The 17,053-nt window shown below is 26.5% G+C and overlaps 3 protein-coding genes and 2 non-coding genes across 5 annotated transcripts; 4 read left to right on the top strand and 1 right to left on the bottom strand.

Annotated features, from left to right (window-relative positions):
- Positions 1 to 1,781: 1,781 nt before the first annotated feature.
- Positions 1,782 to 2,470, top strand: LOC114180435 (uncharacterized protein At4g26485-like). The gene is made up of 2 exons (XM_028066754.1): positions 1,782 to 1,972; positions 2,200 to 2,470. The coding sequence occupies exons 1-2, from the start codon at positions 1,782 to 1,784 to the stop codon at positions 2,468 to 2,470; spliced, it is 462 nt and encodes a 153-aa protein (XP_027922555.1).
- A 1,153-nt stretch (positions 2,471 to 3,623) lies between these two features.
- TRNAI-AAU lies at positions 3,624 to 3,697 on the top strand. The gene has a single exon. It is a non-coding gene; the product is annotated as a tRNA-Ile (tRNA).
- A 6,505-nt stretch (positions 3,698 to 10,202) lies between these two features.
- Positions 10,203 to 11,786, top strand: LOC114180434 (uncharacterized protein At4g26485-like). Its single transcript, XM_028066752.1, has 3 exons — positions 10,203 to 10,344; positions 10,456 to 10,654; positions 11,453 to 11,786. Exons 1-3 carry the CDS (start codon positions 10,203 to 10,205, stop codon positions 11,784 to 11,786), a joined length of 675 nt encoding a protein of 224 aa, XP_027922553.1.
- Positions 11,787 to 12,457: 671 nt separating this feature from the next.
- On the bottom strand, positions 12,458 to 13,353 carry LOC114182440. The gene is made up of 2 exons (XM_028069308.1): positions 13,235 to 13,353; positions 12,458 to 12,904 (listed from the first exon to the last, which is right to left on the bottom strand). The coding sequence occupies exons 1-2, from the start codon at positions 13,345 to 13,347 to the stop codon at positions 12,685 to 12,687; spliced, it is 333 nt and encodes a 110-aa protein (XP_027925109.1). The 5' UTR covers positions 13,348 to 13,353; the 3' UTR covers positions 12,458 to 12,684.
- Positions 13,354 to 13,445: 92 nt separating this feature from the next.
- Positions 13,446 to 13,519, top strand: TRNAI-AAU. The gene has a single exon. It is a non-coding gene; the product is annotated as a tRNA-Ile (tRNA).
- Positions 13,520 to 17,053: the final 3,534 nt, after the last annotated feature.

Here is a 17,053-nt window from a genome sequence, read left to right as displayed (position 1 = left end):
ATATATATATATATATATATATATATATATATATATATATATATATATATATATATATAAAAGACAATATTTTAAGTTTACCGATAGTATAATTAATGATATGAAAGTTAACTTTGTCTTCTTTATTACAAAATAATTATTAAATACCAATCAGCTATAAAGACAAAAAAAAAATTAATTACTACAACGAGTAATTTAAATATCAATTTATAAATAAAAAATTATTAGTATATAAAATAACTTATATTATAAATAAAAGTTATAATTAATTTATAAATTAGAACCTTTGATTTCTAATATTAATCTAATTTTAGCTACTAATAAATTAGTATCTAAATAGTGTCTAAGTTAAAATTAATCTTGATTCATCAAATTTCAAATTTCAAGAATTGAATTACAGATTTATACTCTTTTTTTTTTGGCAACCATCAATTTTATTTTCCAATGAAATCCTCAATTACATTATAACACTTCTAATCTTAATATATTAAATATGTTTTTGTTTTTGAATCTGAATGAAAATTTGAATTAAATTTTGTTTGAAATCTTAATCCAATTTAGTCTCCAACTTTATAAATTTATGAATTTAGTCATTTTATAAACAATTTTATTATTTATTTCACGTATTAAACGAGTTTCATTATATCATTTTATACATTTTCGTTTAAATATTAGGTAAGAATCGTGTTTGAAACATTAAACAAACTTAAAAAAAATCGGTTAAAATAATCAAATCGACACATTATTTTTAAAGATTAGAGACTAAATTAGTACAAAATTTTAAAGAAAGACTCATTCCAAATTGCAATGGCACTCTTAAAAGATGATCTTTGTTCCCCATGTAAAGCTCACTTGCAATTCCACTTAGTATCTACAACGTTCCAATTCCACTACACTAACTTTATTCTTTCCGAGTAGAAAAAGAAGGAGAAGCTTCTAGTTCCCAAAATAAAAAACAATAAAACCCTCTGATTGAAAAATGAGTGAATGATTATTAATTTTCCTTCTCCAAAACTCTGGGGAATTTCTCTATACACCAATGTGAGTATATATATTCACTCTCCTCACTCTCAAGTAAAAGTGTCTACTCATTTGTGTTGTAACGTGGTTTTCAATGGATTATTATAGGTATCAAGATATTCTGTTAGTGGGTGAGGGAGATTTTCATTCTCACTGAGTTTGGCTAGGGCATTTGGCACAGCCAAAAACATGGTTGTTACCTCTTTGGATTCTAGAGGTACATTTTTAGCTATATACATTATTGAAACATTCTACATTTGATGCATGTAGCTCTACAAACATGGTATATATAATATATTAACATGGTATATATAGTATATTATTTGGAATTAAAGTGTGTGTCTAGATACCACATTAAGTTAGAATGAGAAAAATGAACAACATATAAAATAAAATATACATAAATACATTGTCTTAAGATTGTTGCTGCTAAACTCAAGACGTGAGCCCGGGTGGAGCAGTCATCGGTGCAAATCTTGGTGGTAGTAGTAAATATTCAAATGAGAATTTTGAAGACTAAAGAGGGAAAATGTTTCATGTAGACGACACTTGCATATGAGTTAGTCGATCCTAAGGGATGGGAATGTCCATCTGATAGAGCCTTGGTTAGAAATTGTATTAATCTCTTTTGTGGGATGAATTTGAGTTTTATTGGTGTTGTATATTTTTCGTGATAGATTTTTCCCTCGAAAGACTTATCATACATTTGCTGAGTGACTCATTATGTTTAATTTCATACACAAAATTTGGAAGGATCTTTGATGATTAAGTATGCAAAGGCATCACAAAACTTGAATGAACTTGAGAATCTTGGTTGTACCATTGTGAATGAAGTTGATGCACGTACAATGGCCCAACACCCACTTCTGCAACATTTAAAGTTTGATCGCGTAGTTTATAATTTTCCTCATGCTGGTTTCCGTGGTCGTGAAAGCGATTACTTCCAGATTGAGTAAGTTAATTATGCAAAAAATATGCAACTCTGCAATTATTTTGTTTACAAGTGAATTTGGATTCTCTAATAAATTTTTCTGTAATGTTCCTATGCTACTATGTTATGTACTCAAAATCAATTTTTTATGTCAAGCAAAGTATACAGGGTCAAAATATCCAGTAAAAAAAATCTGAACTTGTTTACTTGTATATCATTCACATTATGCATATTCCAATTCAGTGCAGGCTTCACAGGAACGTAGTGAGAGGATTTCTGCAGAATGCTAAACGTATGCTTACTATTTGTGGGGAAATCCATACTACTCACAAGACAAAACATCCTTATAATATGTGGAATATCAAGTTGTTGGGAAGTTGGGAGGACTTGGAGCTTGTTGGAGAAGTAGAATTCAAACAAAATCTTTATCCTGGTAACAAGAACAAGAGAGGAGATGGTTGTAAAAATGTGATCAAAGTTTTCTTGTTGGAGAGTGCAGTACCTTCAAGTTCTCATTAAACTAAGCTAAAATAAAACATTAATATTATTGACCTATGTTTGGTGTTGGATACTCTAGAAGTGCCTTTGAAAATTGCAATATTGTGTTTCAAGCTAAGCTATATGGATTTTAAGTTATAATCATATAATGTATCTACATTTCTTTCTCCCATTGTAGTCTTATTAAGTGTGAGAATAAAATTTATGAAAATTATGAAAAGTAATTTTATGAAATATTAAATCTCAGCCTTTCAACTAATTTTTATACACCAACTGTTACTACTTTAATAATTTTCCAAACATATTTTAAATCCCATTTTTATGTTTTCATGGGAATAAGTTAGGTATGGTTCAAACAATGTATATCAAATAAGGAAAATGATCTTTACAGCTTATTATACTTATAGAATGAAAACTGCACTTACAAAACATTAAATTCATGGACCATCATTTATTATAATGAAAAAGCTTACATAATTTTTAAAAAGGGAAGATAATAAGTTGCAGATTCGTAGAACCACCATTCATTTATAAGAATTTATTTATATTTACCACTCACGATGGTTCAGTACAACTCTATTGAATCGATATTTTGAAATAAAAAAAAAATGTTTTAAAATATGATAGCAATTCAGAGAGTTGTGCAAAAAAATGTGTTGTCTATATACACCTTTTTTAAGGATTGAATATTTATAAGCTTTTTTTTTATATTTAATTTTTAAAATTTAAGATAACATTAATTTTTTCAGAAAGTTGTGCAAAAAATGTGTTGCCTAAATATATTTTTCCAATAGATATCTTTGATTAATACTTCCTGTTTTATGACTTGTGGATTTTTATATTTTTTATATTATTCACAGTCGATTTTAATTAACCCATACTTTTTTATGAAAGTGGGAAATGAAAAACTAATTTATTGTGGAGAGCAAAGAAATTCAGTCTAATTCCTTTGCAGGTGCAAGTAAAACATTGCAGCATGTGTGAATAAAGAGAGGAAAACACTGATAATTTCTCACTGCAGCATAGAATATGTGTACAACACAGCCAAGCCAGCTACTTCACTTTCTGTAATGTTATCCATTCTCTTCTATCTTCACTCTATTTTCTATTTTCTTTAAATACTCACTTCAAATATTAGTATACTTATATATAATGTAAAGGAAAAAAAACAAGTGGCCTATTAGCTCAGCTGGTTAGAGCGTCGTGCTAATAACGCGAAGGTCGCTGGTTCGAGACCTGCATGGGCCAGTTTTTTGATTTTGAAATAATCTTCTTTTTTTACGTTGTGGACTAGGCGTGACTCTGGGCCGTTTTTAATTTAAGAATTTTATGGGCCAGCCTTTTTGTATTCAAATCACAATATTATTTGAAAATTTATAAATAAATTAATTAGTGTATGGGCCGAAAAAGTTGATAAAACTTAAGGTAAACAAATTACAATGATCTTGTTATGTTTTTTTAACTTAAAATATTTTTTCAAACCATAAATCTAATTAAATTAAATATAGATGTAATTGAATATATTTATACTTGAAAGGGTAATGAAAAAATGTTAAAGTTACATTACAATAAGTTTTTTTTTTATTTTTACGGTTGGCTTTTAGCATAGTATTAGGGGTGGCAAACGGGCCAGCCCGACCCGTTTTGGCCTAGCCCGTATGTGGCCCGTCAAAAAATGGGTCGGGCCGGATCGGGCTGGCCCATCAAACAGAAACGGGTCAATAGTCATAACCCGTATAGGACAGATTAACGGGTCGGACCGGACTGGCCCGTCTAATTTTTTTTTATTTATTTTTAATTAGTTTTCAAATTTTTTAATTAGTTTTATTTTTTAAATTTGTTTATATATACATATAAATTATTATTAAAGTCATATTTAATCAAATAAAATATTATTTTAATTTTTAATTGATTAGTTAATATTTTTAATTAGATAAGTTAAAATAATTATTAAATTTACATATTAAATTATTCAATTATAACTAATAATTCAAACTTAATTTGTAGGTGTTAATGATTTAAATTATAATATTATTATATATTTATACATTAAAAATATATAATCTAAAAAATTAATCTTTTTAATTATTTTTATTTTATTTTATTTTTTTAAAACGGGCCAACGGGCCAGGATGGGTTGATATCAATTTCCCTTGTTTGATATCAATTTTCCAATGTACCTAATAAAGTGAAATTATTAGTTAAATGTATTATAATGTCATGAAACATAAATGAAAGGATAACTTACATGACCTACACTTGCATGACTAAAATTTAACATGAAGGTACCTCTAATAATTACTAATGTATCAAGTCATAAAATGTAAATAGGAACAACAAAAGTATTACTCTAAAAGCATTATTGTTCCATTTCCCCCTCAATCTTGATTATATGGTCAAAACTAACCTATGGAATCATCTTCAACTTCTTCCATTTCATCATTGTCATCACCATCAATTATATTCTCTCAACACATTTTTATCATGATGGACAAATCTTAAACAAAAGCTAAAAGCTATTTCAACATGATAAAATTATAAGAATAAAAAAACAAAAATTAATGTTTTTTTTAATCGTCTAACATAGGCTTGTCCGGTAACCTAAACTATTTTTTTTAATCTTTTATTATATATTGTGTAATATTATTTGTATGTTGAGTATAAATAAATATTTTCATTCATTATTTAATTATTGATATCATACATTTACATGTAAGAATATGTATTTTATTTCATGGTTCACTTTAATATTATTTTTTAGAATCCTACCTTATTTACTTGTACTAAATAATAAATCATTAGTCTTTAAGTTTTTGTTTTTATAATTGTTATACTTACTTAAATAACTATTTTTATAAGATAATAAACTTTGGAATTAAAATATTACAAAGGAAATGTTAGATATTTTTTTTAATTTGTGCATGCTAGCTTGTAAATCCATTAACCTACAAATATGTAGGGGTAAGTTAGACCTATTAAATTGTAAGGCTTAGGTCATTTGATGGAAAATGAGAGAAAAGATAAAAATGGAGGATCAACCCACATTGCCGCTCTCAAGGGACACCCTCTTTCACTTTACCAATTGGGATTATCTTTAACATATATAATTCACACTAGTTTGCTATATTAGTTTGAGAAAGATTTATTTTATAGTTACACTTTATCGAATTTAATTTTATTATTAAATTTAAATTTTTTCTATCAAATAATTACAACCTACAAATATGAAAATTGTTTTTATATAACAAAATCAAAATGTTTAAATTTACTTTACTATAAATAGTTTTTACCAACTAATTGTTCTATGAAAAAGTCAAAATAACTTTTTATGTGATTAATATATTTTAATTACTTATAAAATATTCAAATCAGTTTTATTTCATTTACAATTAGTGTTTAAAAATAATTAAAAAACTAACTTGATACTATTATTCTGTTTATTACAAATTATTCAAGGTTTTAATTTATGAAGATAAGTTTTAAGCAACATTATACTTTTATATATATATATATATATATATATATATATATATATATATATAGTTGTAACACTAGTATGTTTTTGTGAACATGAATTTCAGTTGATTGATTTTCTTTTTTAGTTGATTCATTTTTTGTTCCAACTTGCTTTCTAGAATGGTATTATTTTCATCTGTATCAATTACCACTTGGTCTTGCAACTTTGAGTCAGATTCGTCTAATGCAACATGTACAAACCCTAAATGGCTATCAAAGGACAACATCATTGATGATATTTATAAGAGAGTATCTACTAGACGTCAGCTTAATAATTTTTATAAACATGTTGCACTTGAATCACAAGTTTAACAAAAAAATTTGAATAGCGCATTGAATGGTAGTAATTGGATCATTGCCATGCATGATGAACTTAATCAATTCACTTGAAATCAAAAATAAATATAGCTTGAAAGAAGGAAAAAGCATAATAAAAATAAAACTGTTTTATTTATTTATTTTTATTATTGTAAAATAAAACTGTACAAAAATATTTTTTTGTTATTATGTTGCAATAATAATAATAATAATAATAATAATAATAATAATATTACGCCTATCAAAAATATTATTTAAGTTTATATATATATATATATATATATATATATATATATATATAAATAAATAAATATATATATATATATGAATTTAAATTAAATGGAGAATAATTTGGCAATAAGGTTTTATTCAATATGGTTCTAGCAAGTTCTTCAAGTGATCTATTCTTTCTTTCAACTACACTATTTTGTTAAGGAGTTTTAGGACCAGAGAAGTTGTGTTTTATGCTATGTTTTTCACAAAAGTTTTCAAACTTTTCATTTTGAAACTCCCCCCCTCCTCCATGATCACTTCAAATAGAAACAATTTTAGAACTTTTTTCATTTTCTAAGACTTTGGCAAGTCTTTTGAAAGAAAGATAAATATCATTTTTGGATGCTAAAATAGTGTCCATGTGAACCTAGAGAAATCATCTAGTATGACTAATGCATAGAAGTTCCCACTAAGAATCATGGTTTCAAAAGGTCCAAATAGGTCCATGTGAAGCAATTGTAAAGGTCTTTTAGTTGAAACACAATTTTTACGCCTGAAAGAAACCTTAATTTGTTTTTGCTTTTGGTATACTTCACAAATTTTATCCTTCTTAAACTTATTTTTGTAGTCCTTCAACACTACAAGAAAATCCTTAATTAGAACCAATTTTAGAAACAAAAAATAGTTAGTCACTATAGTGACAAATTTAGATACCAATTTACAAAATTAAAAACTATTGATTACTAAAATAATCACTGTAATGAATAAAAAATTATAATGGGTCACTAATTAATTAGAGATCAATTTAGAAACTAAGTCATTTTGGTAGCCAAGGTAGCTAAATTTTAGTGACCAATTTCCCTTGGTAGCCAAAATCATAGTAGCTAATTTTAAAGACCAATTTAGTGATCAATTATAATATTTTATTCATAATAGTGACTATTTTAGTAACCAATTATTTATAGTTTGTAAATTAGTATCTAAATTGATTAGTTTACTTATTAATCATTATTGGTCTCTAAAATCAAATATATTAAATTTATCTTAAATTTGTTAACACACATAAATTTAAATTGAGTCATAATTATATTCTTTTTATAAAATTCAAGTCTTACATCTTTCCTTCTTCTTTATTCTCTTAATTGTCAATTCCTTTTAATCTTCATTCATATTTTCTTTCCTTTAGCAACACATGCATAAATGGTGTGTGGGTTTCAAATATTGATTTGAGATAAAGAGAAACAAACTTAGGATTTTCAAATTAAGAACTTTATCGATCTTTCGGTCAAATCTTGAGAGTGAGAACTAACGTGGACTTCAAAATCTTAAGTTTTTTTTTTTTTGTTGGATCTTGATCTTCTTTAAGGAACAACAAATTACAAAAATAAATAATTTAATGATTTATAATTTATATTAAATATTAATCTAAAATTTATCATCTATTAGTTTAAACAAAGTAAGTATTGATTTTTATTTTTAAATAAAAAATAAACAACAACAAATTGTACAAGTAAATAATTTAGTTAATTATAATTTATGTTAAATACTATTTTAGAATTTGTTATATTCTTAGTTTAATCCGATTAAATAATTTATATTAATTTTATAGAAAAATGTTTGTGGATTTAGCAACCTAATATTTTTGGTCGCTAATCTAATCGCTATATATTATTTTGGTCGCTAATTTGGTGGCTAAAACATTACTTTTAGCGACTCAATATTTTCGGTCGCTAATTATTATATTAAATATAACTTTAGCTACCAACATATTTTCGGTCGCTAATACAATTTTATTTTAATCACTAATTTGGTGGCTAAAACATTATGTGTCTATTTTTTGTTGCTAATGACCATATTAAACATATTATAAAATTTTTTGTGTCTATTTTAATATTATTTTAGTCGCTAATTCGGTGGCTGAAACATTATATGTAGCGACTAACAATATTCAGTCGCTATTTTGATTGCTATATGAATAAATGTTACTATGCACTGATTTGGTCCCTATTTCGATTACTAATCTGCAACTACTTTTGTTCGGTCGCAATTTGCAACCAAATATTTTCGGTCGCTGGTTGCTAAATTGTGTTGTTTTTTTTAATGTATAACTATAAATGCTATTTATTAATAATAAAATATTTTTATATGTAATTAGCTCCCCATCTCTCGAGATAAAAACAACTCCATTATTTAAAAACTTATAAACTCAACAAAAGAAAACTTCAACTTATGATTAACACTTCTACTTAATCATAAGCATCGTATTCTTCATTAACTCATAAAGGAAAAAAAATTCAAATATAAAGGAAAAATAAGAGAGAAAAATCAATAGTAGGAGAACAAGAATAAAGATTTTGATCAACATATATTAATCTACTTGTAGTCCACCTACTGATAGGCGAAACCTAATCATAAACAAGATGAACAATCAATTTTGAATATGAGAGAGAGTGTGCAAAATATTTAGAGAGATTAATTTTTAAATTATTTTGTATCTATTTATACATTTATTTTTTAAAAAATACTTTATTCTCCATTTAATTTAAATTCATATATATATATATATAATAATATTTTTGATAGGCGTAATATATTATTATTATTATTATTATTATTATTATTATTGCAACATAATAACAAAAATATTCTTTTTTACAGTTTTATTTTATAATAATAAAAATAAATAAATAAATAAATAAAACAGTTTGATTTTTATTATATTTTTTCCTTCTTTCAAGCTATATCTATTTTTTCTTTTCACAATCAGATAACCTATTTTCTCACTTATTTCTTACTTTTTATTTTCTTTTCTCTTCCACTAGTTTTTCTCCCCTGGTAGATAATTAAGAGTCGAAGACAAGTTTACAGTTAGTAATTATATCTCAAACTTGACTGTCTAAAAGATATATTTGGAAAACAAAATATACATGAAAACGGAAATACAGAGAAAATAAATCAATTAACCATATTTCATGTCATTAAGTTAATTAAGTAAAAAATATTTGTAAATAAATATTACAAATTTGTAATATTATAAAATCCCTCTTCTTCCACATTTTTCTTTACATTTTGGAGAGTAGAATCCTTGTCCCTTTACACCTACATTTTCTTTTCTTTATATGTTTTTAAACATTCCAAGCAAATAAATAATATATATCGAAATAGAGTTTTCATTCTTCTTGTTTTTATTTGGAAAAATTGTACAAAACCCCTTTAAAAGTGTATTTTTAACTACTCATTAAACTTATTAGAAACTAAAAGTAGTAATCAAATAAGAGGTGAGACTTATAAAAAAAAATACACAATTTTTGATAAATTCAATTTAAATAAGATAAAATGTGTTCTTATCCTTTCTCAAATTGCGAAATGACATCAAACAAGTATATAAAGTGGAGAGAATATACTATTGATGCTGTTCACTTGGACTTCCTCTTGTTGGTATAACGTTTCACTTCCCAAAACTAAAATAGTTCCCAATACATTAAAAACTCTTTGTTGAAAAATGTGTGAATATGTGTTAAATACATTAAAAACAATTAATAAAAAAAAGTGTGAATAATCATTGATTCGCCTTCCCCAAAACACTTTGTGGGGAATTTCTTCAGCCACCAACATTTGTGTATATATATTCATCTTCATCATTGGCTATTTTGTTCACATTCAAGTGAAAGTGAAGACTTTTACTAAAGATGTGATTTAGGGTTAGATGGGAGATAAAAGAATAAATCACTATCGTAGTTCTCACGAGATTTTGTTAGTGGGAGAAGGAGATTTCTCATTCTCACTATGTTTGGCTAGGGCATTTGGCACAGCCATAAACATGGTTGCTACCTCTCTAGATTCTAGAGGTACATTTTGAATTTACACATTTTATATTTATATAAATGCATGCAACTTTTGATCTTGTTCATTTTGCTAACTTCAGTTTTTAATATTTGCATATATGTGAATTTTTCAAGCATCTTTAAGGAAGAAATATGGAAGTGCATTGAAGAACTTGAAAGAACTTAAAGATCTTGGATGTACCATTGTGCATGGAGTTGATGTGCACACAATGTTGGAACACCCACTTCTCGAAGATCTTTATTTTGATCGTATAGTTTTTAATTTTCCTCATGCTGGTTTCACTTATCGTGAAAGTGATGACCGTCAAATTAAGTAAGTTATGAAAAAAAAAATGTGTAATCAATCTCTTTGTTTTTTTTTTTCTTTTAACATTAATTATTTTCATTTTTCAATTATAGTCGCAGTTTCTATCTAGTTTTAATGATAATGTATATACATTTCATGTGATATGATATATTATGCTTTTGAGGAACGAATAGCTTTGAATTTTTCCCAAAATCCATTCGGTAATTTATGTGTAAACTATTTACTCCCACCACCATTGATACTCTTTGTGAATTGTTCAATATTTAAAAATTGATTCTATTTATTTATTACTTTTAAAGTCTATTGTCTAATATGCTTTTACTTTATATGAATATTGAATTGATTTATATGACTGTTTATTTCATTACATCTATCCACTTTACTTAATAAAGAAACGAAAGCAAAATGACCAATTTTATAACTGATTTATTAGGATTAAAAATAAATACTATAGTTTTTAATCTTTGTATAGAGACCTTAAAAACATGTTCTTTTCATATATATGATGTTTTAAGGGAAAAAAAAGTTATAAGAGCTTTTTTTTTTAAATAATATGCTTTAAATATATATTAATTTAAATTATACAGTTATTACGAAAGTAGAGATGTGAAAAACTTATTGTCAAATTGAAAAACGAAGGTGTAAAATTGAAAACTCAGTAACTATTTTACATGGATTTCTTGTGTTTCATTATTTTCACATAAAACACATTACATTTAAAAACAAAGGATAAATTGTTAATGACTTTCTTATGTTATCTTTTTTTACCTCTGTTAATACTACATATATTCTACATAAATGCAGGCTACATAGGGATTTAGTGCGTGGATTTTTGTGCAATGCTAAATTCATGCTTAAAAAAGGAGCAGAAATTCACATTACTCACAAGACAGCACACCCTTTCAGTAAATGGAATATCAAAGGGTTGGCTAAACGTCAGAGTTTGTTGTTGGTGGAAGAAGATGAGTTTTATCTGCATCTTTACCCTGGTTACAGTAACAAGAAAGGAGATGGACGTAACAGTGATGAAAGTTTCCCCATTGGAGAGTGCAGCACGTTCATGTTCATGAGTTATTTTGATCGTCCATTACAAAATCATGCTATTGAAAAGACTTTTTGGTATGACTTGCCAGTATGAAATTGCAGCAATATTAGTATTATATGCAATTTTAATGTTCAAATATGAGTTTTGGTATCGCAGGATGTATTCTCTGAACAAATTTAAATTGACTTTTAATCTCCTTTATAGGTCAAATCAACTTTTTGTTTTTCATAAAATGTTAGTTTTAGCAAAGAATTATCAGCAAGACTGAATTAAAGTGTTTCTTTTGTTTTACTTAGTTACACTTATTAAAAACGACAAATTAGCAGGCCTACAAATAGAGTAAGGAGTGGAAGAGGTTGGCATAAAAGTTGGTATTTAGAATATGTTTGCATGTATGAATAGATGAATGCAGTAGTCTTAGATGAATGGTTTCCTAGTGATAAGAAAATGCATATGGTTGCAAAAACTGCATAATGCTAAAATTTCAGAGATTCGGTCTAATACTTTGAATGAAACTGTGACTTGGTTTCTAGTGCTATTTTCTGAAGGTTTCTTTCAATTTCACATGCTATTAAACAATCAAATACAATTTGCTAGCCTTTTTAATCCAAGTGTATTCATAAACGCGTGATTTCTGTAACATGTTGTTCACCGACTAAACAAACAATGATCTCAGTATAAGGAACTAAAGAAGATCTTGTGGTGTACTAAATTTAGGACACATAAATGGCTTCAAAACTTGTAAAATAAGAACAATGAGGATGTATAAACAAATGTAATTGATTAACAACATCAACAACATTAACAATAAAACACACCAAGAATCCAATCCAGGCAAAGCGGTACATATAATTTCTATAGTTTTAGCAAACAAGGTATAAAGCGAATCTAAAGCAGGAGCAGAAGATAATGGGGTTTCATACCACCACATATGAAGAGATATAATCATAATTAACAATGTTATAATTGGAAGCAGATAAAACAAGAGTGGTTATAGTTCAGAACAATTAGGACATGAAAAATAACCTTTGGCTTGACATTTTACACATGCTATCTGCTTCACCTTTGATTCACTGTTATCAATTGTTTCAAACAAATCCTCAACAGGCTTCATACCAAATAATCCCCCTTCTCTAATAGACCCTGTTCCTTTGCAGGTGGAACAAGCCAATCTCCTCAGGTTGCCACATCGCTTGCACATCCCCAATGAACTTCAAGTAAAACATTGCAGCATGTGTCAATAAAGAGAGGACAACACTGATAATTTCTCACTGCAGAGTTAGTTTATAACATTTTTCTCCTCATTTTTCTGCAGAATCTACTGTGTTATATTAATCCTAATAACACAAAGTGTCTATTCCTCATCTACAACCATTATTTGAAGATCACCGTTAAAATATAGGTATCGAAATTCACTTCATCGTTCGTGCAGTACAATTCAAAGGTTTGTGAAAGGTTCAACAGAATGGCACAGAATCAAGTAACGAAACAGTAATTGAAAAAGAATCACGTTCACATAACTAGTGTCTGAGAGAGAAAACCTGCGTTGAGAAGAAGAAAAGAACGCATCGACTTTGGTGGCAGCAAGGGTGGCAGAGAAGAGGAGAGCACCCACTGCCAAGCCAGCTACTTCACTTGCTGTAATGTTATCCATTCTCTTCCTTCTATCTTCACTCTCTTTTCTATTTTCTTTAAATACTCACTTCCGTTTATTATTATTGTTATATATAATGGGAAGAAAGTTAAACAAGTGGCCTATTAGCTCAGCTGGTTAGAGCGTCGTGCTAATAACGCGAAGGTCGCAGGTTCGAGACCTGCATGGGCCAATTTTCTGATTTTTGAAACAATCTTCTTCTTTTACGTGGGCCGTTTTCTTAATGTAAGAATTTTATGGGCCAGGCTTTTTGTATTCAAACAAGTCATCTTGTCTATTATATTAAAATGAAAAATAAATCACAATATTATTTACAAGTTTATTAATAAAGTAATTAGTGTATGTATCAAAAAGTTGATATACGATGATCTTTTTATGTTTGTTTAACTTAAAATATTTGTTCCAACAATAACTTAAATTAAATATAAATGTATTGAATTTATTTATATTTCAAAGTGTATAAAAATGTTAAAGTTACTTTATAATAAGTTTTTGATTTCTACGGTAGGGTTTTAGCGGAAAAAACAAAACTACATCACAATTTAATCATTTTGTACGACGATAATTAATTTTCAACGGGGCATGTAATAACAAATAAATTAATTACATAAGTAAAAGTTAAAAAATTAAAATATAACAATAACTGATAATTAATATTTTCCTATAATATATATATATATATATATATATATATATATATATATATATATATATATATATATATATATATATATTTGTATGCATTATTAGATATGCACCTTTATGTTGCCAAAAACTTATAGATGAACTGAGGCTTCATATGCTCCTAATTTTCCTTGTTCCATATCAAATTTTCAATGTACCTAATAAAATGAAATTATTGCTAAAATTTTTAACATGGAAGTTCCCTGAATAATTTGTAAATAGAAACAACAAAAGTGTCATTCTAAAAGTATTGTTGTCTCACTCTACTACAAGGATTTCCTCCTCAACCTTAATTATATGGTAAAAAACTAACTTATCAAATTATTTTTCAACTTCTTCCATCTCATCATCATCATTATCATCATCAATTATATTCTCTCAATACATATGTTTATCATGATGAACAAATCTTAACAAAAGTCAAAAGTTGATTCAACATCGATAAACTTATAAGAATACAAAATAAAAACAGAAATAATCTCACACACTATCTTTGTGCATGCTAAGAGTTGCATGACCAAATGTTTTTTGGCAAACAAAAAATGTGTTTACAAACTTTGTGACCAATTTAACATTTATAATGCGTAGGGTCACTCGACTCGAAGCATTTAAGGCTTTATCAACCATTACCTACGTCTACTTTGGTCATAGAAAAACACGAGGGATGCCAGACATACAAGCTCACAACCTATTATAAAAGTGTGGCACGAGTTGAACATTCAAGTCCATCATCTAGCATAGGCTTGTGTTGTAACTTAAACTATTTTTTTTTTTTTTATTTATTGTGCAATATTATTTGTATGTTGAATATGAATATATATTTTCATTCAATGTTTCATTGATATTGTACATTTATAAGTACAAATGTATATTTTATTTCATGATTCACTTTAATATTATTTTTTAGAATGCTTCCTAATTTACTTATAATAAATAATAAATTATCAATCTTTATTTTTTTATATAATTATTATATATACAATAAATAACTATTTTTATCATATACTAAACTTTAGAACTAAAATATTTTACAAAGGAATTTTTAAATTTTTTTAAAATTTTTTTAATTCATACAAGCTAGCTTGGAAATCCATGATGAGTAAGTCAGACATATTAAATTGTAAACCTTATTGAATAGTCTTCCTTAAATTATTTGGTGGATCAAACAAGAGAAAGGATAAAAATGGGAAAGTCGACCCACGTTGCCACTTTGAAGGAACAACATGGATGGTTAACCATCCTCTTCTACTTGGCTAATTGACGAAGATGTGAGAATAATAATAATAATAATAATAATAATAATAATAATAATAATTTATTTTATAATAATATAATAACAAAAATAATTGAATGATATATATATTATTTATAAGATAAATGTAAATATTTTAATGCTTATATATATTTTGAATTACTTTGAAATATAATAAATAATGGTTGTTGGAGAATTAAGTTGTTATGTTAGTTTCTTTTTATGATACAAATATGAAATATTTATTAATTTTATTAATAATTATAATATTTATGAAAACTTAGCTTATTTATCTTCAATAAGAGAGTTCTTGAAACTATTTTTTTTTTCATATTATAAACTCAAACCCAAAAAATTTATATATAGAAATCTAACTCGATTCCACTTGGCAGAACATTCATTATAGTGGAGTGTTAAATTTCAAATGCAACCATACCACGTTCTCCATAGTGTTACTTTTTCCCCTAATCTATGCAAACAACCAAAATTAAAAAAATATGAATACTGTGAATTCTTTACAATAACTTAACTTGTGGGGGTCAACATAATTTTCTTCTAGATTTTGATAATGGGTCGATTTTCTTAAATTGATCAAGATACATTGTATTAACCTCTGCATGCTTAAGACCACCTAATCTTCAGAATAAACAAGGAATAGTCTCTTTCCATCAATATCAAACTTCTATTGTAGTACATATATTTTTAACATTGTTTGCTAGGTTGTTAATCACCAATTTCATTTAAAAATGAAAAATATATAACGATGCTATTCATCAAATTTGAACAAATATAAGAAAACAAAGTTGTAGGGCTTAATTTTCATAAGTAACTTTGTTATAGCCGCGAAATGATAACCTTAAACAAGATAAGTCAATTATTCTAATTTATAGCACCACAAAGAACAATTATATGAGTTCATATTTGCCACATGATATTTATAATCCAAATTATCAACGTATTATTTTATAAATCTTTTTTCAATTAGTGCTCCAAAAATTAAATTTGATCTATCAGCGTGATCTAAAGTATCAAAACATCCATAATTTGATTCTTAATTTTTAGTTTATTTTTATGTCTACATATAAAAGTTGAAAATAAAACTATTTAAATAAAAGAAGTTGAAATGAATTTAAAATAATCTGAAAATTAATTTAACTTATTTTCGAGACAAAAATGGGATAAGCGAAAAAGAGAAATTATAGATTTGGGAAAAAAGAGGTAAACCTTGTTTTTTTTTTTTTCAAAAGAGGATTTATTGAATAAATTATTAGTACACTACTTCGGGATAAGATCAATTTATATGGGATTGAAATTATAGGATGACTCAGTGGTAAAGATGGAATAGGGTCCGGGAGATTTTATGAGGATATTTAAATTTATAAAATAGGATACATTGATTTTTTTTATTTATTCTTTTAAAATAAGGTAAGTGGTTAAGGAGGATTCTCTCGGCCAGTTTTTCTTATTTTTTTCTTTTTAAAAACAAAGTCATCTTCACATATGACGGTTTCTATATGATATAAAAAGTGAAATCTTCTTCGTACATAACAATCTCATTTTTTTAGTTTTTCTTTTTTAACGTGTTGCAGTTTTAAATCTTTTTCATAAATAATCAAAATGTTTTCGCTGCATAACATTACACAATTCCAAATTCTTCACTAGATTTGAGTTGCCGCTGGATTATACAAAAGTTTTAGCTTTTCTCCCTGCCAAAAATTGTAAAAATATTTACTATAAGTTAATGGATTATGATTCAATTTCCAATTTGTT

This window comes from Vigna unguiculata, chromosome 4, assembly GCF_004118075.2.
Source record: "Vigna unguiculata cultivar IT97K-499-35 chromosome 4, ASM411807v1, whole genome shotgun sequence".
NCBI lineage: Eukaryota > Viridiplantae > Streptophyta > Magnoliopsida > Fabales > Fabaceae > Vigna > Vigna unguiculata.
Note: the sequence above shows the minus strand (reverse complement) of the source record. Positions and strands in the feature narration are given on the sequence as shown.

Bases quoted from the DNA above. Each gene is read 5' to 3' on its own strand.
- LOC114180435 (XM_028066754.1), top strand. From the start codon at position 1,782: ATGATTAAGTATGCAAAGGCATCACAAAACTTGAATGAACTTGAGAAT. The intron at 1,973-2,199 runs GTAAGTTAATTA...AATTCAGTGCAG, and splicing joins AGCGATTACTTCCAGATTGA to GCTTCACAGGAACGTAGTGA.
- LOC114180434 (XM_028066752.1), top strand. From the start codon at position 10,203: ATGGGAGATAAAAGAATAAATCACTATCGTAGTTCTCACGAGATTTTG. The intron at 10,345-10,455 runs GTACATTTTGAA...GAATTTTTCAAG, and splicing joins TACCTCTCTAGATTCTAGAG to CATCTTTAAGGAAGAAATAT. The intron at 10,655-11,452 runs GTAAGTTATGAA...ACATAAATGCAG, and splicing joins AGTGATGACCGTCAAATTAA to GCTACATAGGGATTTAGTGC.
- LOC114182440 (XM_028069308.1), bottom strand. From the start codon at position 13,347: ATGGATAACATTACAGCAAGTGAAGTAGCTGGCTTGGCAGTGGGTGCT. The intron at 12,905-13,234 runs GTTTTCTCTCTC...TTTTACTTGAAG, and splicing joins TTTTCTTCTTCTCAACGCAG to TTCATTGGGGATGTGCAAGC.